This window comes from Hippoglossus hippoglossus, chromosome 23 (genome assembly GCF_009819705.1).
Source record: "Hippoglossus hippoglossus isolate fHipHip1 chromosome 23, fHipHip1.pri, whole genome shotgun sequence".
In the NCBI taxonomy this organism is placed as follows: Eukaryota; Metazoa; Chordata; class Actinopteri; order Pleuronectiformes; family Pleuronectidae; genus Hippoglossus; species Hippoglossus hippoglossus.
The window spans coordinates 2,418,498-2,443,613 of NC_047173.1; the positions used below are offsets into that span (position 1 = coordinate 2,418,498).

The window sequence follows — 25,116 nt, forward strand, 5'->3', positions numbered from 1 at the left end:
CGCGCGCTGTCTGTTAAAGTTGTACTGCCCCGTTCATGTGCGTCTCCATTCACAGTGTACGGTCTGCAGCTGCTTTTATATGAATCAATCCGTGTAACGGGAGAATACACACAAGTTTATTACTATGCATGTATTTATGTATGTATTCAATACAACATAACATAACATTTAACGGGCATTGGAACCGAATGAGCACAATCGAGGCCATGTAGTTAATTGTACAGTCAGACATGACAGTTTGGTGATCACAGGCAAAATGATTGTCACCGATTATATGTGTTTGCTGTCATCCATGTTTAGGTAATATTTTGAAACTAGACTGTAACTAACAACGTTTATGGATGGGTCACAAATAAAATGAATAAATAATATTGTTTTGCCATCATCCTTAAGACTCTGCATTATTTCTACCTGCTCTGGGCTCAAGTTAGTAGCTGATCATGTCTATAGGAGCAGGTTATGGATGTTTGAAATCCACTTCTCGTGCATCAATTGTGATCACAGATACATCCCTTGGTTATCTGATATAGACTATATATAATAATATATAGTCAATGTGTGTGTATTAGCACGTTATGGCGGTTTGATCCAGATGAAAGCTGCAGTCACATAAACACACAAACGGGACGGTACGACTTTAACACGCCGCGCGCGCGCACTGACGCCATTCAAGGGTTTTCTGGCAGACGATCACTTTTTTGTCACAACACCGGAGCGGAGCCGTCCGGAACATCCGGCTGTTGCTCCTCAACATAAACAGCTATGGCGGAGGCAGCAGCAGCAGCGTCCACGGCGGCGTCAGGAGTAACGGGAGGCTGGACCAAACACGTAACCTGCAGGTGAGACAACCCGCGGGCGTCCGCTCGGGCCCCGTCGGGGACAAAGACATGTTCGCGTCGCTTGTGGTTTTGTCAGCGGACCGACGGGCGCCTGTCAGCGGCGTCCTGAGGGGCTCAGCTGTTAGCTCGGTGCCTTTAGCTCCACTCCTGTGTGTGTGTGTGTGTGTTTGTTTTCTGCAGCGGCAGCTCAACGGCCGCTCGCTTCGTCGGGAATGATAAACACGGTTAGCACGCATGTCAACACTGTGGCGCCGGGCTGCCCCCCCCGTTACAGCTGTCACGCCGAATAAACGGCAGTACAAATCCAGCTCCGCTCTTGACTTTCACACCGGCACCTGCTGGGGCTGTCGCGTCCAGACTCTCGGGTTAGCTGACCCCCTCGTCAGACCCAATTGTTTGTTGACACCGCGCTCCGATTAGCAGCGCCCCTGCCTTTTCCCGAGAAACGGGAAAGACGACGTTCAGACCGCACTGCCGTCGCTTCCTCGAGTTGGGTTCAATTCTTGTTTTGTTTTTTTTTTGCCCCTTTTTCCCCAGATATTTCATGCATGGACTCTGCAAAGAGGGAGAAAACTGCCGATATTCCCACGATCTGACCAGCAGCGAACCTGCAGCCATGATTTGCAAGTTCTTCCAGAAGGGAAACTGTGTGTTTGGGGACCGTTGCAGGTAAACACACACACACACACACACACACACATTGATAAAAGTCCAATATGCTGATCGAAGAAGTTAAATGTGTCCATGCAAGGTTTTGGATGTCTGCACCCAGCTGTCAGTGGAGGTGCATGACAACTTCCCTTTCTAAAAGTGGCCGTGCTCTCGGGGGCCAAGTGACAGCGCAGCAGCTCTAGCTGGCAGGGCTTCCAGGGAGCCGTTGCAGTTTTGCCCCTCAAGTGCAGCTGACACCCGAGACTGCTCCTTCCTGAGGTCAACATTCTGTCGGTCTGTGCCTGCACCGACTCGCTTGTAGCTCCAAGGAAGTGGGATCACTTGCCCCCCCCCCCGTGGCGTTACAGCATTGCCCCAGCTTGGTGGAATTGCACATTATGAAATATTGCAAGCTTAACTTGAGTGTGTGTGTGTGTGTGTAGAGCTGGTGGAGGCTTATTTGTGCTCGGTAGCTGCAGCTGAAGTGAATAGGACAACACTTGTAGTGCAGGCATGATGATTCCAGGCTGATGAAACACAACCGGTGACTCACACAGGCGGGATGGCACAACTCATGTCCTTGTGTGGCCTGAAAGAGCGCGAGTGGCACACAAGGTTGATTTTGTTTGAAATTGAAAATAGTCGTGTAATTGCGTGGTTTGTCGCTATAACAGCAAGCACACACAAATCTGATAAACGCATACATATCAGAGTGACACATCTTCAATTCTATCCAATGTAGGTTGCTGAACTATATTTTCTGAACACGTCTTTCCGTCAAGAAGACATACAAATAGATTCTCTATTACTCACGTCCATATTATTTAAACCCTTGTTTCGACACACAACACATTTAAGTAAATGTTTGTGTCCGGTAAATATTTTTGCTTTTAATTTCAGCTGTGTTGTTCCTGCCTGGCACACACAGCCAAGTATTCACTTCACAGCACTTTGGGCAGTGTGTGTGATTTACAGCTTGCCTATATAAGGTAATCTGTGTCAGTGAACATCATGTTTAGTTGTTTTTTTTCAATGTCAGATATGCTGTCATTGCATGTGTGCCTACAGACTTATCAGAGAGGAGAAGCAGACACGGTTCAGTTTCACAGAGGAAACGTCACCATCACTGCAGGCAGATCTTTTTCTCCACACGAGATCTAGGCCTGTGTTGTGACCTGTGGCTTCCTCACAAATCTAGAGCACTGCGGCGTGTTTTGAATACATTCATCGGTGTAGATGTATAGTAAAGGGGCTCAATCATTCGGCGGCATGGGTCCTCTGAGAAACTGATTAGGTCTGTTGTCAAGCTTGAGTGTGCCCAGACAGCAGCAGCCAGCTGGTTCAGACAGCGTCTGCTCCATGTCTGGCTTCACCAGCATCCCTATAGTTACCAGGGCACTTGTAGGACCACCCCAACATCACCAGGGAGGCATTAGTCCCCCACACACTTGATCATTTTTCCTCAATAGTTGGTATGTCGCCTTTTAGAAAGCCTTCAGCTGAGCGTATATAGCACTAAGCCGCTGCTGTTGTTGTTGTGTTGATAAGTCACATTCCTCCATCATTGTGATGGAACTGCAGCGAGGAAGATGTCCTCATTATGTCTGTGACCCCCATGGGGCTGTGCTGCCTGTATTATGGGTCCTGAGAAAAGCTCTCAGTGTGGGGGTCTATTATGGTTGAATTCCCCGAGCTCGATCTATTGTGACTGGCTCTGTCTCGCTCTCTCACTCTGTCTCTGTGCCGCTCTCCCTTCTCTCTCTCTCTCTCTCTCTCCTGCAGCCCCCAGGGCCAGACAGAGTGCACTGCAGCCTGCATGGCAATTGCATAACATTCTCTGTTTCCCTCCTGTTTTCTTTCTTTGAGCTGCACGCCCCCCCCTCGCTCCTCCTCCCTCCCTCTGTGCTGTTGCTGGGTTCCCCAGGTTCACTCCACTGCAGCACCCTCCTTGCTCATTTATTTATGCGTAACTCCGGCGGCCCTCCTCCCCTCCCTTCTCCCTGGGAACAGACTGGTTAACAGTGGGTTGCGGTGGCGCTCGCCATCAATGGAGGAAGCTAAAGGAGAGATAGGCCGGGTCTTCCTTTTGTATGACTGTGTGCACAGGCTGTCATAGGCTGTTAGTCATGCTGTATTATAGCCATGGACTTGACTTGCTTTCTATAACGAGGCCGCTCTTACAGAAAGCTCCATGCGGACAGCTGAGGGTCTGTTCTCATGGTGCTCCATTAATCATACTATAATGTCCGGAGAATATATATTTTGAAGTCATCACAATGGTTCTGCTGTGTTCATATCAGCAGGAGTAGTTGCATTGTAACGCTCCTCACTTCTCATTTGCTCGATCAGAAAATGTGAAAAGTCTGAAAAACACCACATGACAAACTGTGCATGACCAAATTGCTCATAAAAAAAATTACACTGTGTGATGGAGATGGGAGAGTGTGAAGGTTTTTATTGGACTTTATTATTTGGAACCTACGAAAGACTTTAGCATTAGCTCTGTCGGTGGGTGCTTTAATCTTTTCACATTTAAGTATTCTATAGGGTAACTGAAATGCAGTATTCCCTTGGGCTTCATTAAATACATAACTACTATGCTTTTCATATATGTTTACAAAACTTTCTTTAAAAACTCTGACAGGAAGCTGTAACAGTATGTTTAACATGAATGAATACACAACAATTTGGTTTATTCTGTGTTCATACAAGATTGTACACCGCATACAAAATTCTCAAAAGTTGGCTGATATTTATTTAAATGTAAATGAAAGACAAGTGTATTATGATAAACTATTCAATAGTAAAATATGTAAAGTTTAGATGAAAAAGAAAACCGGAGAATTAGTCCAGTTAGTCAGCAGCGAGAGGTGTGGAGATCTCTCCATTCCAAGATGCAGCGCATCAAAGATTATTTCTTGATTCAGAAAAGTCAATCGAAATTCAGTTATAGGATGTGCTTACGGGCCTTCTCTGGCACCCATGCAAAGCAGCGCTAAACATTATGCACATCTCCCCGTTCAGCACCCACATTGTTTAAATATACAAATGCACTTGCACGCATATGATCATGCACAGGCATGTTGGTTTTAAAACGAGACGTGCTCCGATGCATTGTTGACACATTGCTATCTTGAGGCAGGGAATGTGTGTGCACAGGTAACGGACAAAAACCTAGTCTGAAATGAGTGTTGCAGTATGTCACAGTTATTTTAAGGATGCATTTTTGATATTAGTATTAGTAATTTAATCGACATAGTTGGTACAAAGCACATGTGTGTGTAACTCTACTTGTTACAAACTGGGACTTTCAGAAGTAATGACACTGATAAAATTATATTTTCCCAATCGTGACAATACACGGGTATGTAAACAGACCTGTCATGTTTAGGGTGTCTGTCAAAACCCAGCAAACGAGTATTGACAACAGTTTACTCTGGTTAAGCATTCATAATGTTCTTTCTTACTTCACATATCTGCCACTGCACTCTGAGTGCCATCATTATTTAATTGACTTAGTTCAAGATTTTTGAACCAAGTGCCTGCTGAGCTCCTCTGATTTTTAAATTACCACAACAAAAAACACCACAGGCAGTGCATCACAGAGAAAACGGCATCCGTTACTGACGTTCATGCCTTCCATACAAACTTTACTTACCAGAACTAAAGTACCACAGCTAACACAATGTTAAACTGTTGGTATTGCCGGTAAGCACAGCAGCACATTCACCTGGAGTTGACATTGATGACGCTGAATCTTGAATGTTGAGTTAAAGCTCCGCTTATAGAAACATGTAGATTACAGAGGTAATATTACTCTGTCACAATGGAATGTTTTAGTAAGATCAGATAGAGGCGACTTGCTGTGCAGTACATATCCTGTACCATCCAGACCCCTCCTCTACTCTTATCCCTCCTGTTCCCCAGACCCCATCCTCCTGTTAGTGCTAGAAGTATCGTATACATAGCAGATGACTGATGACGTTAGTTACCAACTAATTTCACTATCGACTAACATCAGTCATCTCAACAACAAATCAATAATGTTAGCTGGCTAGCTAGCTAACATTATCCTTTCTAGCTTGTTTTGCCTGCAGACATGTCAGGTCTGTAATTACCTTCAGTCAGGACATTATGTTTCATCTGCGTTGCTTTGTTTCTCTGTTTTTCTTTTCACTCTTGTTTAACATTGTGAGATATGGCAAATGTGTGTGAATCTCAATGGAAAAATTCAGACACATTTAGGGGGTTGGTGTTGATGAATATGTGCGATTTTGTGCAAATCTGGGTCGAGGTAATTAAAATGCTGTTTATATAGGGATATGAGCTTTTTCCAGCTGCTGTATGTTTACTAATGGGACTAAAATTCTGTTACTACCACCGACATGTAGCTGATGAACGTAATGTGGCCTTAGCTATAAGGTTTGTTTTTAATATAAGGGGGCTGTTGGTGGAGGTATATGCTTCTGGTGTTCTAGTTGAAACTGTGTGTGCACGTGTGTGTGTGTGTATGCTGTGCAGGATTATTGACAGTTGGAGCTTAATGAGTGGGAGCCATGTGTGTGTATATCTGTGTGATTATGAGATTTTTTTCCCTAGATGTAGCCTCATTATATTTATTGTGGCTCAGCCTCTGAATCCATAAAGTATAAAAGAACAATACTCCCCGTGAAGCAGGTGTATTTTTGTTCTACTGTTGTCGACTGTCTGCATCATGAGATAAACTTTGATCCAAGTTTCTCTGCACTTTTTGCATTTTTAAAGATCAACCTAGTGGTTTGTTGCGGTAATAGATTGGTTCATATAATAACAAGAGGAGTCAGGTTACAGCTGTAGGCAGCTGTCCTCAAATGACATGAGCCATAGATTAACGCACGTCAACAGAGAGGAGCTTGTTAGTCCAGGGTGTGATCCTCATCTGACATACCTGCTTTATGTCCCAGACATCACGTACATTATGCAACGGTACAATATGTAACATTCTAATATTGGTTTTTTTTTTTGAAAAATTATCCTGAACATATATGTGGAGAGGTGCCATTAAGGGTTTCCTTCTGAAGTCAGTGAGTGAGCTGCACCCTTCGAACCTATAAGAAAAGGCCAAAGTCAGGGGTGGGAGCTCACGGCCTTTCAATAAATATGTACTACTACTCCTCATGCAGCAAGGCTTTAACAGTGTCAGCTGCTGGAAGACGTAGGTATGGCTGACTCACAGGGTGGCAAGCTCCCCTCACCTGCAGTACTTGAGATGACACAACAAAGACGTAGGCGAGGGGCTGGGTGGAGAATCATGGAGCAAGGAGACTGAGGAGGAGGAGTAGTAGGAGTGGAGTGGTCTGCTTTTGAGCTGTTTAAGCTACTAGCTTAAATATTAGAACTTGTACTTTGTAGTTTTTAGGAACACAAATTAACCAGCTAAACAATTATTATTAGCTGGTTAATTGTACAGTTTCAGTCCTTAATTACAGTAATTAGGTTAATAGTTTAATTTGGTTGAATTTATCAAGTCTCCAAGACACTTCAGCATTATCGGGATGTTCTGAAATGACTTCTTTAGCAAGCTAAAGTCTTCTTTTTTCAAGTTAAACGTTGACATGGTGTTAGGCCTATATGGTGCTATATTATTTTTATTTCTCATAAATATATTATTTAACTTACGTTTTGCACATTTTAACAATACAGTGATTATGAGTGGTAACGATAACAAGTCTGGTCGCTTCAATAGTGATACAACATTTCTGCTGTTATCTTGTCCATGTTCTTTAATGTCAAATGTGACATAACGTCGCACTCTGCGCCTCTAATATTTTTGCCGTGGCTACTGAAGGATACTGTGTCTGTCTCAGGGAAACACTGTGGAGATCGACCTACACCTAAAAACAGCCCAGCCCAGGAAATGACAGTTTACATTCCAGTTGCATGCCTATTATTTACAGTGGGACGAGGAAAACCCAAATATTCTTTCAACTTCACAGCACTGGAATGTACAGAGCCTTCTTTTATCAAACCTAAAAGAAGGCTCTGGTCTGAACAGGCTGTTATACTTAAGGTCCAGTATCTTGGAGTTGTCCTTGTCCTCTGTATCTGTGGACTGAAGTGTCAATGAAGTCTAAGGCACAGATCAGGCAGAGTTTTACTTACTTACAAAAATGCGCACTGCTTATTATTGTTAAAGCTTACACTCTTTCATGTGCATGTTTTGTGTTGTCCACCCATTCCAAGCGTGAATTAAATTTGCAGATAAATCACCTGTCCTTACCCTAACTTAGATTTTCTCACAGATCTTTACGTTATGTAAGTATGTAGGCTGCAGACTGTTCACAAACAATACAGTTTACGACCAGTTTTTTTGTTTGTAATTATTTGTACCGTTTAAATGAATGAAAAAAAAACATAGGCACTAATGTAAAATTTTTATTTTATCGACTTTAATCAGGCAGTCTCATTGAGATGTTCAATCTCTTTTTCAAGAGAGGCCTTAAAACAGAACATTCCCAACCAGCAAATAAATACAAAGGAGTCAATAAATACAAATAACACAACAAGGACTAATTAAAACAATTACGCGAATCATGAAAAACTTCTGATAACAAAGTTTTAAAATCACCAAGGGGAACGTAAGACTGCAGCCGTAGTACACATTGCAGCTCATTCCATTTAAAAGTTGCATAATACCTGAGGCCAAGACTGCCAACATCAGTGCGAGTGTAGGGGATATCTGAGGTGATGTATTTACTGCATCGTGCACTGTAGTGACTAGTTTAAATGAGAGGAGAGATGTGAGGTAGTTTGCAATGTGCCTCCAGACCTGCTGTTTTATGTCCAGGTCTTGCTAACTGCCATTTTCAATGGTCAGAGACTGTAAGTAAAGATGGGCAGCATGTCTCTATTTCTTCGCACTATGCAAAGGTGAAGCCAAAAATATCTCCGATTACGGATGCTGCCATCTTGCTTCTAGGGACATCATTTAGAGCCTGAGTCTGCACAGTAATGATGGACATTAACAAGTAATGTACATCACTGTGTTGAATCCAACTTGTATCGAATTAGTAATAAGCAGTATGACAACATGTACAAAATATTATTTTGGTTTATAAGCTAATTGCCAATTGAACAACCAGTGTCTGAGCTGTGTGCAGTTTACTGCCAAACGGATGCAGGCAACGTGGAGGAGATCAAATTTCAGTTGACAGAGGGGGAACTCGATGGTAAAAATGGACTGAGGGACTCATGCTTTCCAAGAAAACATAGTATTGTGTCTGAGCACAATAACCAATGGACGTGTGTTGGCTGTTACCAACTTGATAATGGTTAATCATACAAATGGGAAATTCTTAAAAGTAATATATATTGTTAGACTCAGTGTTTGTATTGTTCTGATGCAACCGCAATGTCTACGACTTCAACTTGGGCTACATCCATACTGCTACAATGCAGTTTAAAAAAAAATATCTGTCCATACTAACTCACCTAACAATGTATCCCTAGTCCGCAGCCCACTAACATTATACATACCTTATGTTATGTCTTGTAAGCACCACGAACTAGTGTGCTAATGACTTGGTTCAGATTTTTTTTTTTGTTGCTTTTTTTAATGGTGAAAATCCTGTGTGCTCTACTTATTAAATTATGAAGCTATTATAATTGTGCTGTTAGTTTGTAGGTGTAGACTCAGTTATCCTGGGTTGCACATATATAGTGTCTCAAAATGACGATTGTTTTCAGTTAATTGTCAGTTATCAACTTAGGTTAAACTGTTTTGAAATCGAGCTCCTCTCCTTCCGCCCCGTATCTTTCCTGTGATTGTAGCTCTCGCTGTATTTGTGTTTTGGGTATGGTCAATTATTTTCAGTTAAACAAACCCGGTCCCATGTGACTTCCCAGGTTTGAACACTGTAAACCGGCAAAAAACGAGGAGCCACCAACACCGCAGATGCTGCCGCTGCCCTCCGCCGGCCCGTCAGACCCAGAACCCAGTGAGCCAACACCTGGCACAGGGGCACAAGACTGGGTCAACGCTGCTGAGTTTGTTCCAGGACAGCCGTACTGTGGACGGGGTGAGTGACTAGCATTGGTTACACCAAGTTTGATATCGATGCTGTCATTTAAACACCATCTCTTATGAAGGGACGCCCTCTTTCATGATGTCCCTATTCGATCTTTATGTTTTACTCAATGAAACAATCCAAACTTTCCCATTTGTGACATCAATTCACAGCCACCTGCATTTTTGTAGCTACTATCCAGTTTATTTTTGATCAGCAACAGGCAGCTGTTCACATCACATATTCAAATCCTATCATATGGTATGTTGTGAACTTGCCTATAATGATGTGTCAAGGGCTCCAGTTTGACTGTGAGCATCAGTGTCTTGTTGGACATAGAATATTAATCTGTGGTGGCAGGGAAATGGAAGAATCAGCCAATAAAAACTAACGGCAACAATGTATGTCTAGTTTTTGTCTACAGCTTGAACTAAAAGTCAATAATTCATCTTTTCTCCTGTGGGCTGCACTCAAGTCAGCTGAACAAGAGGCCTAAATGATGCCACATAGCTTGCAGACTAGACTTCACAGCCATGTTAAAGTGTAAAGATTGGTTGAAGCTGCCTTTTGACCAAACGTGCCTTGAAGTCCCACAGTTTGTTTGTTTTCTCTTTTTGTTTTTTTAAGAAACTAAAAGGCTCCTGCAAACCGTTGTTCTTGTGCGGTTCTGACGAGGTCTAAAAGATCGCTGACTTTAAGGAGGACATCCGGCGGCTTTCGAATGAGCTGCGGAACAGAGACTCTGTCTTGAGCCGCTTCATTGATGAGCAGACAAAAATACTCAAGGCATGAGCCCTCCACGTGTCCCCGGCTTTGATCCTCTTGTGAGGCTTTCTCACCACCCCCACTCAATCTTTCCAACCGCCTCACTGCCTTGTCTGATGACTCTCTGACACATCCAGCCGATCTGTGGCACTTGATCTCCCCTCTCGGGATCATTCTTTGAAAACAGCACCTGTTGGCCTTGAGCCCCTCCTCCCTCCAGTGGATATCAGTGTTCCTGTAACTAAGCGATCCACGCCAAAACAAACTCAGCGACCCCCATCACGAGTAACATCCTCACACCGTCGTAGGATGCTGAAAGAGGCTGTGCTCCGACGCTCTGGATCTCTTCCTTGCCCAGAATCGGGAAATAATCCTTCATTCAAGTCAGAGGTCGCTCCCTCCTCATCTACCTCACCTACACATTCACCACATTCAGTCAGTGGCATCCACACCAAGCGTGGAAGCAGTTCAGGCTCGCTCCTGCCAAGCACAGCGTTCTCCTCGCCCTCTTTTTTTCCCCACAAACACTTATAGTGGGTGATTCCGTAATTAGGAAAGTCCGTTTTTTCAATGGAGTCACTCATTGCATCCCCGGAGCTACGGTCCCAGTCATCCTTGGAAAACTCCCGGGGCTACTGCGCTCACTCCCTCCGTCCATAACCCGAGTGATAGTTCCTGTGGGAATCAACGACACGGCTCGTCAGCAGTCTGAGCTCACCGAGATGGATTTTGAACAGCTTTTCAACTTCTTGAAAACTTGTGGCAAGTCTGTCTTTATCTCCGGTCCTATCCCCACACTGGGCCGCGGAGTTGGGCGCTTTAGCAGAATCCTCAGTCTTAAAAGTCAGTCCGCCGGCTAAGTTCACTGCCTCGGCTTTGTTGACAACTTAAATTAATTCTGGGGGCGCTCTTCCTTCTTCACAAACGATGTGCTCCATCCCAATGTGCTGGGCAGCAGAATGCTAGCCGTGTTACATTCGATTCTCATCTGAACTTCAAAACACATGTTAATCAAATAATTAAATCCTGTTACTTCCATCTACGAAGCATTTCTAAAATCAAATCGGTTCTATCTCTCCCTGAGCTAGAAAAACTAATGCATGCCTTTGTTTTCGCCCGTCTGGATTTTTGCAACGCCCTGTATACATGCCTCAGCCAGACCGTAGTTACTCTTTTGCAGCTTGTTCAAAACACTGCTGCTCGTATTTTACCAAAAACAAACCGTAGGGCTCATATCACGCCGATTCTTGTGTCCCTTCACTGGTTATCAGTTAAATTCAGGCTTGACTTTAAGATAATTAAAATCAATTTTAAAGCTCTATATGGGCCGGCCCCCACATACATTTCACAGCTCTTGACTCTCTATCGTAACCTGAGATCGGCCAGCCTGTCCCTGTTGGCTGTCCCTAGGTCAAGGCTGGCTACTCAAGGTGACCGGCCTCTTAAATTGGACTGAACAGAATATCTTTTATTACAATCGATTCTTCATTTTGCCATGGACTTTTGTGTGAAGCACTTTGTAACCTTGTACAGTTATTATTATTATTATTATTATTATTATTATTATTAAAGACCAGGGAAGAATGGGCAAATTTAGCCTGTTGGCCTGTTGAACAACCGACAATACAATATGCCACTACAGCCCATGAAATGCAGAAGACGTCAAGAGTACGATGACGCAGTACTACAACGATGGTTCACATAGAGGGGATTCAGATCATGCTGCTGTTAATCAGAAAAGAGATGATTACTATTAACTAAGCATATCTGAAATTCTCGACCTATAGTCAATAAACTGATCTAAAGAGCTCAGCAAGGGATGATCACCTGAAATAAACTGACTACTCAACCAATCAGGCATGTTGAGAGCTACAGTCCCCACCTTTAAAGGGCCCATATTGTGTAAAATACATTTTCTGGGCTTTTACTATCCGTAATTACTTGAAGGGGGTCAGTAGGGACCCTCAAGTAATGAAAACAGTCACTCCGCGGACTTTTTCACTCAGTCCATTCTAAGAAATATGTTATTGAAACGTCGGGTTTCGTGCTTCCTCTCCGTATGATGTCATCTTGAAACCGCACTCTTCTCTCAGCCCCACCCAGCCGGTACCAGTCCGGCCTCCAAACCCACCACCCCCGCTCCCCAGATGTAGACGTTACTCCGTCCTGAAACTCGGGACTGTAACCCAGGACTGAATCTCGGGACTGAAACTCAGGTTCATATAGCTACATACCCTCCCGAGCTGGGACCAGTTGATTTTCCTGGAACTTAATATAGACCCTGGTCCCGGTGGTGAAAACGCAGTTCCTGCAAAGGTTCTTAGTTCCTGGGGAAATTTAAGCTTCAGTTGCATTTTGAGGGTTGTCTGTGAGCTAGATAAAAGTTGAGTGCAGAGGGGAAAGTTCAGGAAGTTTTCAGATCAAATTTTCCTCGTTGGCAAAAGATTGCAAACACGACAAGTCGTATGTTCTCTGACTAACTTACCAAAATAAATGTTTGTCAAACAGTCTTTGCCTCTAATAATGCTGCGTTGCTCTTGTCCAGCTGAGCAAGTGAACGGGGAGAGCTCCGGCCCGCTCATCGAGGAGTTCGACAGCGACACGGCACAGGACAACAAACAGCTGAGGAAGCAGCTCTGTCCGTACGCCGCTGTCGGAGAGTGCCGCTACGGAATCAACTGTGCCTATCTCCACGGCGACGTCTGTGATATGTGTGGCCTTCAGGTGCTCCACCCCACTGACAGCAACCAGCGCTCAGAGCACACTAAGGTAACGCTTACACACACAACCTCGTGGTGCATTCACATTAACAATGCTGGTCGGGGGACTTCATTGTCCTACTGTATCCTGCAGTCCTTGGATTTATTAGAGGGCGAGGGAGGGGGTTATAGATAAAGCAGAAATAATAGAACTGACACATTTCCTCATCTATTCATCCTCGTGGTAACTGTTCTGTGAGGAAGCTGCATTTTTGAAGAGCAAGTGAAGGCTTGAATGGACTTCTGACTCTTTTGGAGTTGTTTAAACTGCAGATACAGAGTGGAGGTACTTCTCTCACAAATCACCTTGGGCTGCGACCTGAATTATTTTGAGTCATTAGAACAGAGATTTTTACAAACGTCGTGCAGATTTTTAAAAAAACAATTTTTCTGTTTATCAGTGTGTGAATCATCACAGCTTACTTTGGGCATGCCCTCTGTTGCTTTGTGGAAAGAACATGTGCCAGAAACAACAATGGTGGCTCGATACCAGTTTTTCTACGTTCGGCGAGCACTGCTAGGTCTAATTATAAGTTTGCAGCTTAATTTAGCATCGCTAACACATTGCCTACATTCAGAGGCGTCTGCCTCACCTACATGGTCGACTGCATTCGTCTCTCTTCGATTGCATGGTAAACATTAGCTTAAAGCTGCTGTCATTACAAAGTCATCAGCAGGGAATGAGTGCTTAACATGTATTTACCTGGTAAATGCAGTGTTGCTGGATGATGTTGAGCTGCACAAAAACTTGAGGTTGACTTATTTGCCTGACAAGGACCACAGCTGTGTCAATACAATGGTCTAATTTAAAATGAATGAAGAGGGCTGTTTTTTTTTTTTTTTTACTTTAATCAAGTATTACTGCCGTTGACCACAGCCTGAGCACATAACACAGTCTAGTCCGTAAGAAGTTTAATAAAACATTTGAGGTTGAAATGAAATTCTGATTGATCAGGTTTGGGTGTTGATGATTGAACTGTTCCCTCCCCCTAGGCGTGCATCGAGGCCCACGAGAAAGACATGGAGATTTCGTTCGCCATCCAGCGCAGCAAGGACATGATGTGCGGTGTGTGTATGGAGGTGGTGTTTGAGAAGGCCAACCCAAGCGAGCGCCGTTTTGGTATCCTCTCCAACTGCAGCCACTGCTACTGTCTAAAGTGCATTCGCAAGTGGAGGAGTGCCAAGCAGTTTGAGAGCAAAATCATCAAGTGAGTCATTTGTTCTTGACAATGAGGGTTTGGGAAGATATCTTTCTCCGGAATACTTTGTTTTTGTCAGTTGAAAGACTGAAGTGTCTTTTGTTTGTGTGGTAGACTGTGGTCTCCATAGCTCTCAGACGACATGGTGAATAATTCAAAATCTATATCTGGTCGATTTTCCAAGAAGATTGTCTAATAGATATTATGAGCAGTTTTTCCCCCTCTCGCTCCTTGAATGTTTTAAAAGCCCCAAAACATCATATCAGAAGCTTAAAATCCTATTGATCCTGATTTGAGGCCACGATTTTAGTGGTTATTTCTCTGTGATACGGGCACTAATTTGCAAAGCAGCAGTGAGAGTTCTTTTTGACATTTTGTATTGAGGATGTCCTAACTATAATGTTCTTGGGCTCCTTATTTTTGAATTTTTCTCTGCAGGTCTTGCCCAGAGTGTCGAATCACGTCCAACTTTGTCATCCCCAGCGAGTACTGGGTGGAAGATAAGGAAGACAAGCAGAAACTCATCCAGAAATACAAGGACGGCATGGGGTACACAGACCATTTTCTATACTCTGGGATCATAGAGGATACACATCCATGTACTTAGTACATGTTCCTACGTCAAAAGCAGTATCACTGTCTCTCTGAAGCAGTTGAAGCAGTCTTCTAGTAAAACAGAAGCTGATTTCTCTTTTCCTTTTAATAAAAAGAGGCATTTCTCTGTTATCTTATCTAAAATCTGGTCTTCTAAAGCTGTTCTACTAAACAGTTGAGTGTCCGCAATTTCCAATCTCCCTGCAGCATGGAGCAGAGAGATTTTGAGGAGAAAGCTGTCGTGGGTGGATGTGCTCCGAGTCATACAGGAGTGGGATGGTGAATCTGTGGGAGTGGGCGGTAACGGTGGGAAGAAAAAAACCTGTCCAGTGCAGACCTATTCTGAAATTTTGCCGTCATTCAATAAAAACAAATCTCCACTGATAACTGATTCACCTCCTAAAGACTCTAATGACCGATCTCCGTTGCTTGATTGGTGTGTTTCTGTGTTTTTATTTTGAGACGATCTGACCTGACGCGTGTGTGTTCTCTGGTTTGTACCCTGCAGGACTAAATCGTGTCGATACTTTGACGAGGGCCGCGGGACATGCCCTTTCGGCTCGAATTGCTTCTACAAGCACGCCTTCCCTGACGGGCGACTGGAGGAAGCTCAACCCCAGCGAAGACAGACGGGCTCGAACAGCAGAAACCGGGTAACACTCGCTCCCGAAACCCTGAGAATGCTCTTAATTGACCCCGTACATAAGCTTTACCCAGATAGTTTCAAATAGTATATATTTTTTTTTAAATCATGGGGGCATTAATTATGTTTACCTCTAGTGGTAACAACCATAACAACACCTCTTTAACTGTGGCACCCTCTGCTGGATGGCGAGAAAAACAGGAACCCTTCTGGCGTGCAAGAAAAAAGGATAACCCTGTAATAAATACTACTTTACTTCAAATAGTCTGTATTTATAGAATCTAGAGTAAGTCTCTTCTTACTTTATGTATTGAGTCAGTATTGGCAACACATTTATAGCATATGTACCATTGACCAGTATCCATACACCTAAAGCTGCAGCCTCAACAATCAATATATAAATATAACAGTAGTGGTGTTTGAGGTTGTGTGAAATTGCATCACAAAATTTGAATTAGATCAAATAAGGCAGATCACAAGACTAAGAAGTATTCTTCCTAATTGTTGTGGAACCTTTCTGGAATCTGGTGAAAGGAGAACTCAGGCAGCACCAGAAGAGACCAGAAGGTGAAACAATATAAAAACGCTGACAGAGTAACATGAGCAATTGTCACCCCCCCAGTCTGAAGATGTCTGCCACAGCATCCCCATATATCTCCCTCACCCTGCGTCACCCATTCCAACAGCACATAATTGGCTAGAAGTCACTCTCTATGTTAAATGTAGGTGTTTGCATCCTATTGGATAGTTAAGCCCAAAGTATGCATGACCAAATCACATTGTGTCCTTGCGTCTTGCCACTGGTGAAGTACACAAAAGAGTTAAAGTCTGTGAGAGTTGAAGTTGTTGTCTCTCTGTCTGGCACATCTGAGTTAGATATGAAAGTCCCTCAACATAGACACTACAATGCATTGTTGGTTGGCCCTTTATCTAATGTCTGTGGATGTTTGAAAATTCCTCAACACTAATGACCAGAGCATTGTTTGTGACAACTTTGACAAACATTGATTAGTCAGCGCACACTACAACTTTCTGATGTAGTTTCTGTCGTTTCTGCAGTGCCACACTTAAAGTAAAGGAAACAGATTTCACGAGCTATTGTGGAGTTTGTGGAGTACTTGACCGATCGGGCATTTTCAGTGCTGCAAGCCTCACCCCAAAGGTTCCTTAACTTTCGTAAAGCACTGCCCCACCAGGAGGAACTTTTTGGGGTGTAACAACATTTCTTGCAGAGGGTCATTGTCCTGGGGAAAGTTCCGATGGATGAAACGCATCTCAACACAAAATGCGACTAAAGGTCCAAATTAAGATTTCTGTCTTGTTTTTTCTTTTTTTCACTTTTATAATTGGTTAGATTGAAAGAGGTTATGAGATACTGATAGCTTCGAAATGATTTGTTCAGGAAAACGTGTGTTAATGAATCTGACTTGGTGTCATATTTCCGACCGCCCTTCTCCTCCTCAGAGCTCGAGGCGAACACCGCTGTGGGACATCTTTGATGAGAGGGAAAGCACCGACTCCTTCGACAACGAGGACGAGGAGATGGTGACGTTCGAGCTGAGCGAGATGCTCCTCATGCTGCTCGCCGCAGGAACCGACGACGAGGTGACAGACTCAGAGGACGAATGGGACTTGTTTCACGAGGAGCTGGACGATTTCTATGAAATTTACCTATAGCAGCCCCACCCACTTCCCCCCCCCCCCCTGCCCCCATGTATACTAGACACTAGAATGGACTGTCTTGTGCGAGTGATGGACAGTAGCTTTTTCCCCACCCTCTGTATTGTGGCAGTGCCTTTCAGCAGGCCATTAATAAATGAACTTGATAAAAGATAAAAGGAAAAAAAAAAAAAATCCAACATGTCGGTGCGCTCGTGCTAAACATTTTCTAGACATCTATCCTTGTGAGTCTATCTTGTGCGGTTCATGTTAAAAGGAAAAATAAGAAAATGACAAAGTGAACTCGATATAAGACTTAACGGAAAATCATAACTTTCTTCAAATATTGCTAATAAAAGTTGTTAAGTTCATTTGTGGGTGTGGGTTTGACTTGTTTATCATCTAGCCAGGTGTTTGTACATAAAACTAAAACTCTGAGGATGCACTCGAACTTACTCGGCACCATGTACTGTAACAGTGATGGGCATGTTGTAAGATTTTACAAAGCGGTTTCTGAAGGCCGAAATGTTTTTTTTCTTTATTAAAGTTGCTGAGAGCCAATATATTGTGCTGATGTTTAATAAATTGACCATAATCACTTTCATGTTGTACTGGAAAAGTATTTTCCGTGTCCCCCCCTATAGAGGTCTTTACTTTCTTTTTTGAAAAAAACCTTTTATGAGACATTTGGATCATTTACACCACACAAACTGTGTGTGAAACTCGTGTAGGGTTTGTGTCTTTGCACCACGCGGCAGGGGGAAGTCGTGCCCTGATCATCGGGCGGCCATCTTTGTTACTGGGACGCTTAAGTCACTGAGGGGCTCATTGAATAAGTTACTCAAAGAAAAATGAAAGTCAGGAGGACACTCACTGGCTGGAATATATGGGCCAAACCTATTTTGAGCTTATGAAATGAAGTTTAAAGTTTATGAATGTGTAAAAACAAAGTTGGGAGTTGTAGAAATAACGAACATGTTTCGAAAACCGCACAAATCAATGATCGGGTTACAAAAAGCCTCTCTTTTGCAATAATTTGTATATTACATGTATTAACACAACTAAAACTTTGTTTTCATCTCATAAACTCAAAAGTCTTTTTTTCAAAGGATCTGCAACCATTGAAAACAACAAAAAATTCACGCCCATAGAGCGCTGCTCAGTGCTGCCTCTGGTGATTGAAAGCTGTATTGCAGCAATACTACTGAACAAAATACACTGTATCTTTAAGAGTAACGAGTTTTAGGAGCTGCTCAGTGACTGGAGGGTCTCGGTTACAGGGGCCTTTTGATTGTGTGACAGGTGAACCCCCACCTTCCTCTTGTCGGCACACCCTCTGTAAAGCCTTTCAATCGGTCTGGGAAACATACAAAGTGATTTCACTGTAGCTAAGGTCAAATGTTATGTTAACGTTAGGATTTTCCAGATCCGTTTTATCGTTCTGTGATTTCCTACCTGTAGCTTCGGGTCCCACGTTCATCAGCAATCGGTCAAAATGGACAAAATAAAGATGGAGGGAATTGTTCTCCCTTTCACTATTCTGAGTCACAGTGTCTGCGGACGTCTGTGTTACCACAAGACAAATCTCAAAGGTCAAACGCTTGTGACTAAAAACTCAGGAGCAGGCTTGCAGTGCAGAGGGGTCAGGGAGCTGAGAGACTCTCTGCTCTGTTTCTGCTTCTTGCATTGTGAGCTAGGCTGCTCATCCACTGACTCCTGATGGCGAGTCTCAGCCCGTTGAACTCCATTGGAATGCATATGTTTATACTGATATGTGTGTTTTCTATGTTCCACAGCCATCCATCCTAACTTGAAATTAAAGTTTATTATCAACCTCTACTGTGTGCTGTCTCATCTGTTTTTAATAAGTGGGTACGACACCAAACTCGGCGTTGCCAGATGTGTGGTAACGATTGTATTTGTCCGATAACTTAGCCCTCTGTCAGCTATACGATCAGTACTGCCAAAATTCCCATAATGTACGATAATTTCATTATTTAGTGACAGTATTAGGAGTTATAATTATCAGTATCGAACAGTGTTGAAGTACGTCCCTGTATGAACATGCTTGTTGTGATGTATGTGCATTAATATGGGCCGTGTATGTTTTTTTCCACATCTCTTTTCCGTGAAGTCTCTCCTGTCAATCATAGTTGGCACACTGGCAGAGGATGTGGATTTGTAGGCGGAGTCAAATACTTGTTCACCCTAATATGTTTTAGGAAAGTTTTGTTTATTTAGAATTTAGTATCAGATCGACAACTCTACAGTTCCCTGTTGGCTCAACTTCGCTTTTTTAGTGTCTTTTAGGTCGTTGTTTTGGAATAATTACCTCAATTTTCCCCCCTTTTATCCGCATTCTTTCCAGCAGCTAAAGCGTAGGGCAGCTGTTTTCACCTGGAAAATCTCCAGTGAGTGCAGAACGCTGTCTGCCCATTGCAGCCGAACAGAAGGCAGCGTTAGCATCTAATCATGCTGGAGCATTTAGCAGCTAAACCAGTACAATATTTCCCCCAGGGTTCAATGGAGGTCAAACCTAAAGTCAGCTACTTATCAGTGTTGATGGAACCTCACAAAGCATTGAACCACTGCCAGGTTCTTCACTTTTTTGGGTCCCCTGGAAACATTTCCATTGTCCTTTTTGCAATTTGCAGCGCGTTTCTGTATTTGCATGTGTTGTGACTTCTTGCAGCGCACGTGTCGTCAAATTGATAGTTGTTTTCTTAATTAACACGTGTTTTTTACTACTTGCATGTGTGTTTTCTTAATTTGCAGTGCGCTGGGCTCTCTCTGACACCGTAGCTTAAGGGGGTTTCCAACCAAAGAGTTGTCGTTGTTGTGGACTAATGTCATCAGCTGTTCTCGGGCCCTCTCATTTGAAAACACATTTGGAATTTTAAAAGGAAACTTATACGCTGAAGTGGAGCATTTAGATACTTTGGGTTTCATGCATGTACAGTATTTTCTCTTTCTATTTCCATGGCAACGAGTTTTACTTGGCCATATTGAGAGTCTGCTCTCAACTCTGAACCTTTCAGCACTTAGCAACAGGCAGACACCGCACAGCATTCTGTTTACAGTGTGTGGGTATGAAGGTATTGACTTGTTATCACTGGCGTCAGTCGATACGCAACACCGGCACACTAAATACACTGCTGATGACAGGAGTCTTTGATAATGCTGCATTTGCAATTTTATTTGACATGTGCTTTACATAAAAATGTGTTATTCACTGTGAATTTTCCATTTTACATGTTTGTATGTCTGCACGACAGGTCAAGAATGTTTCATTGTAAAATAATTTCTTCAAATCAATGATGTAAATATCGTAATTTTGTTGATGTGTTCATGCGACATCTATTACCTCTGTCCGTCCCAGGAGAGGGATCCCTCACATGTGGCTCTCTCTGAGACTTCTACGTTTTTTACCATGTTTTTGGTAGATTTCCCTTCCTCTTGTTGAGGGTTAAGGACAGAGGATGTTGCACCTTGTTAAGCCCTATGAGACAAACTGTGATTTGTCAATATGTGCGTTACAAATTTTTATTGATTGACTGAAAATTCAGAATATGTGGTTTAGAATGAACAGAAACAGATAGAATAAACTATTACAAAAAAAACCCCAGCTCCCTCAAGTCTAAAAATAAAAAGTCACACACACACACAGAGTTCAGTGAGGGCAGCCCTTCGCCCTCCACCCTGGAGTCTTCCATGGCAACAGCACCTGTGTATTCCATTCAGCCAATCAAATTCCCCCCTGGCCCTTGAGAACCAGAGTCACATGATGAGCAGCACAGCCTTTGACCTTCCTCCATGTTGTTGTTATGATTTCATTTATTTTATTTTTAATGGAAGCAGAGATTTCAGTCCAACGGTCTGGGACATCAATCGCCATCCAGCCAATGAGTTTAGTTCCAGGGCTGCCATCTGATTGGTCAACTCAGCCAATTGCTTTTTGTCTGTCTGTTTTTTTTAATGGTTGTTCATCTTTTTTTGTTGTTTCAGGGGAATATGTCAGATGTCATCTCCTGATGGTTGGAGTGGATATGAGCATCACTTTGACCACATGGAGGTGCTGATGGAAACATGTGATTATTGTCATTAAAAGACAGAATAAGACAAAAAAATAACAATAATGATGATAATAAATGACTAATAGATGTATGAATACATAAAGAGAACTGCTCTTGGCCTGTAAACACACACAGGCAGATGTTGGAGGCATCTTTAGTCCATTCCAGCTGCCTCGGTCCGCGCCTGTCTTTGCGCATGTCTCTGCCTCCACCTTGGAAAGCATCGGGGAGGAAGGAGAGGAGGAGAAAAGGAGGCGAGCGCACAAATACAATGGTCTCGGAAACTGGCAACGACAATCTGAAGGCCGACTATCTCCAGTACGAAGCGAGCTACTCCCCCGACTCATCCTCTCCGGAAGCCGGCCAGCTGAGCAGGAGGCGGGACACCCAGACCACCAGCGGCAGCATCAACCCGGAGGAGAGCGGCAGCATCCGGCCCCTGGTCTCCTCGGCCGCGGCCGCCTCCTGCATCATGACATCGGGGGAGTTCATGCAGAGCGCCCCGCTGCTGGCGCACCGGACCAAGAGGAGCCTGCTGTACAAGGCGCTCTGCTTCCTGCTGCTCGTCTTCCAGGGCGGCGTCCTGGACTTCTACCTCATCATCTTCACCGACCTGTACTGGTGCTCGTGGATCGCCACGGACCTGGTGGTGATCTCGGGCTGGGGCATCTTCTTCATGAAGAACGCGCGGAGCAAGCGGGAGCGGGCCTGCGGCTTCCACCAGAAGGGCTCCATCTTCGGCTGCAACCTCGGCGAGTTCACCTACGCCTACCTGGCCTGGCTCATCTATGTGATCGCGTGCACCCCCAAGGTGGTGCTCATCCTGGAGACCTCCATCCTGGACCTGGTGGCGCTGAAGGTGCCGTGCGGGGCCACCGGGTTCAAGATCGTGGTGCTGCTCTCCGCGCCGCTGCTCTACTGCCTCATCAACTCCATCATCGAGGACCTGAACGGGGCCACGCGGCACCACTCCCACAGCTGCTTCCTGGGCACCTGCCTGGACCTGCTGGACAGCTTCACGCTGCTGGAGATGCTGCTGCGGAGGGAGATCCCCACCGCCTACCTCAAGTACACCGTCATCTCCGTGTACTTCGTGGCCCTGGCCGTGCCGGTGGTGTGGCTCTACGCGCTGACCGCGTCCGAGCTGCGCTGCCGGTGGCTGTGGGCGCGCTTCGCCACGGGCCTGCTGGTCAACGCCCCCCTGCTGGTGGTGCGCTGCTTCCAGGTGTACGTGTACGAGATGCCCGTGTCGGTGTTCATGTTCAAGAACATCTTCTTCCTGGCGTGCGCGCTCCTGGAGCTGGTGGAGCAGTGCGCGGCGGTGCGCGGGGTCCGGCGGCTGGCGGGCGGCAGCAACACGGCCCAGTTCTCCCACTGCGTGTCCGAGAACGACATGTGTCCGCACGGATACGTGAACACCCTGGCCGTCACCCAGTCGTAGAGGCCCCCCGGGGGGCTGGGGGGTGCGGCTGGAGTCGTGCTGCGCGCCTGGCACAGCTGGAAAAACTCTGAATCACAAGTCAAACCTCTGCTCCGGATAGTGTCTTCATTTAGACCAGTGATGACCTGAATAACAGACAAGCATAAAAAAAAAAGTAAAACTAATTTACTATCTGCAAAATAAATTAGGATTAAAAGGCCAAAACTATCCAGACAGGTCGAACTTCAATAGCCACCTCACCTAAATACAGAACAACCTCCAACAGTGAGAGGAGATTTGTATTTCTAATCCTCCGGTGCTCAACGCAGTGGCAGGGCTGGATTCACCTGCTGACAGGCCCCAGGGGCAACAGGCCCCCCCGAGGTCCCCACCGTAGTTCTGGTTATTGAATTGAGGCAAAAACTTTAAATTGTTCATGCACTTAAGATTCTGGGCTGTTTTGCCTCCATATAATGTCAGAAAACAGCCAAATGCACATGTAGGTGTTCATTTATTTGTCCATTTCTGTCTATAGATTGAAATCACAATCGTTATGTTGAAAGGGTATTTTTTTCTCATATTCTGAGTCAGAAATTTCAACTTGCACCAAACTCTCCAATTTAATTCCTGTCTATATTCTGAAGGTTTTTCCAGAGGGTTTTGATCTTATTTATATTCCACAGCCTAATTTATAAAAAAAAAATGTATTCCTAAAAATGTAGGGAAAATGTTACTTCTCATGGCTGTGTTTTCTGATTTATGGAGTCATTAAAAGAGATAACACATAATTCTCTCTGTAAAAACCTTTAGCGCCAATATGTCAACAATATGAACCTGGCTTCATCCAATGTTCTGGAAATGTATGCAAATCAGTGCATATTCTGCTATGTGGTGCCTCATTTGCACATCCAGAAAACTTAACGTAATATAAACATAATAACTAGGGTAGTTTCATGGTGATATCAATTCATAAAGGTTACTTAAGCTCCTCCCTAGTAGTTTCTAATGTCAACTGAAATCTTAAGGGTATTAAAGCTTGGTTTAGACACTGGACCTCTCTAAAAGATAGGTCTTGCAGGACCATGTCCCTGTTAACTGGAATATCAGTGGAGCAAACCGCAAACATTTATTTAGTGGAACAACAACAAAATAACCAAATCATTTCTATGAAAACTGTGTGTACTTTAGATTATTCAGTTACAAGGACATTCCTTATGGAAATAGATGCTTTTAAAACGTGGTGGGCATGAACTGAATCCCATCCGCCTCCTTTGTATTAGGGTGCAGCCAAAAATCTCAGAGATAAATACACAACCATTAATACGACTCAGTTTTTCAGTTATATATTTGTTTTTAAGTTGCAAATAGGTTCGTGGTCACATTTTTTTTAAAACAAGTTGCTGTTTGCCTCAAAAGGCATCTTAAGGCCGTGTGCAAGAACTCTGTTAATATGTATTCCTCTGATTTATCATATTTCCGCGTGGGCACAGGTCAGCAGCTATATTTAAAGTGCCGCCTAGTACCAGCTGCTAGGCCCAGTTAATCTGATACAGAGCCTTAAGGTAAAATTTGGGGTTTGGGTAGTTCCAATCCACCGGGCCTGTTTACCGGGTGATAACGCAGGAGCTACCTTTGGGCACTATTGGTTTATATTAACCAACAACTCTAATGTGATTTCCACATCTACAGCCTGAGGCAGTGGCCTGCTCGGTAATCCAACCATGACCAGCCATGTTGAGCCAATAACCACACTGGAGTTAAGGTGGACTAAAGACTATAAGTTATTTATTTAAGGCAAAAAAACAACAACAACCTGGAGCTGACTTATCATCTGAGGTTTTGATTCAGAATTCTGACGACTGTTCTCCTATAGCCGGAGAACGGGTTTACACATTTTTGGACACGACTAGAAGGCATCATCTGTACCAGCCTTACAATGCTCCTTTTTTTTTCTCCGACCAGTCATCAGGTGCTACAGTCAAACGCCAACGCCTGCAACAACCTACAACGAATGGAGGACGGACGAGTGTAGTGCAACAGACCTTGTTACGTTGTGTGTGTCCAATCGGAGCGTTTCACCGCTTGCACTTGAATTAAGTGCAGAGAGACGTTCGAAACGTAAAGTGCAATTTGAAGAATCCTGACTCTACTCGTGTACTTCAGTGTTTTCTATTGATGACAGTGTTGTCTGCTGGTGTTTGCTGCTTCTAAATGCTGTGTCCGGTCCCGAGATTAGAGTTAGACACGTGTGTGTAAATTGGTGCCATGCATAAAGACCTAAAGACCCGATAGTGCCATGACAAACAGGTTTTTCTACAGCCCTTTTAAACGGACCCCTGGCCAACAGGAGTTTCCGCTGGTATTGCTGGCTCTGCTACTGTTCTACTACTTCTGTCACGTTTTGGATCAGGAATCCCAACAAACAATCCCTGGGGACTGTTCACTCTTTCACCTGTCGATTTAAAGGTC

The 25,116-nt window shown here is 44.0% G+C and overlaps 2 protein-coding genes across 2 annotated transcripts; both read left to right on the plus strand.

Moving 5' to 3' along the window:
• Positions 1–682: 682 nt before the first annotated feature.
• Positions 683–18,993, plus strand: mkrn1 (makorin, ring finger protein, 1). The gene is made up of 8 exons (XM_034578576.1): positions 683–839; positions 1,377–1,508; positions 9,375–9,547; positions 12,846–13,069; positions 14,053–14,267; positions 14,697–14,807; positions 15,361–15,505; positions 16,960–18,993. The coding sequence occupies exons 1-8, from the start codon at positions 763–765 to the stop codon at positions 17,170–17,172; spliced, it is 1,290 nt and encodes a 429-aa protein (XP_034434467.1). The 5' UTR covers positions 683–762; the 3' UTR covers positions 17,173–18,993.
• A 2,434-nt stretch (positions 18,994–21,427) lies between these two features.
• On the plus strand, positions 21,428–23,223 carry tmem121b (transmembrane protein 121B). The gene has a single exon (XM_034578918.1). The coding sequence runs from the start codon at positions 21,499–21,501 to the stop codon at positions 22,666–22,668; it is 1,170 nt and encodes a 389-aa protein (XP_034434809.1). The 5' UTR covers positions 21,428–21,498; the 3' UTR covers positions 22,669–23,223.
• The last annotated feature ends 1,893 nt before the right edge of the window (positions 23,224–25,116 follow it).

Bases quoted from the DNA above. Each gene is read 5' to 3' on its own strand.
- tmem121b (XM_034578918.1), top strand. From the start codon at position 21,499: ATGGTCTCGGAAACTGGCAACGACAATCTGAAGGCCGACTATCTCCAG.
- mkrn1 (XM_034578576.1), top strand. From the start codon at position 763: ATGGCGGAGGCAGCAGCAGCAGCGTCCACGGCGGCGTCAGGAGTAACG. The intron at 13,070-14,052 runs GTAACGCTTACA...CCCTCCCCCTAG, and splicing joins AGCGCTCAGAGCACACTAAG to GCGTGCATCGAGGCCCACGA. The intron at 14,808-15,360 runs GTACACAGACCA...TGTACCCTGCAG, and splicing joins AAATACAAGGACGGCATGGG to GACTAAATCGTGTCGATACT.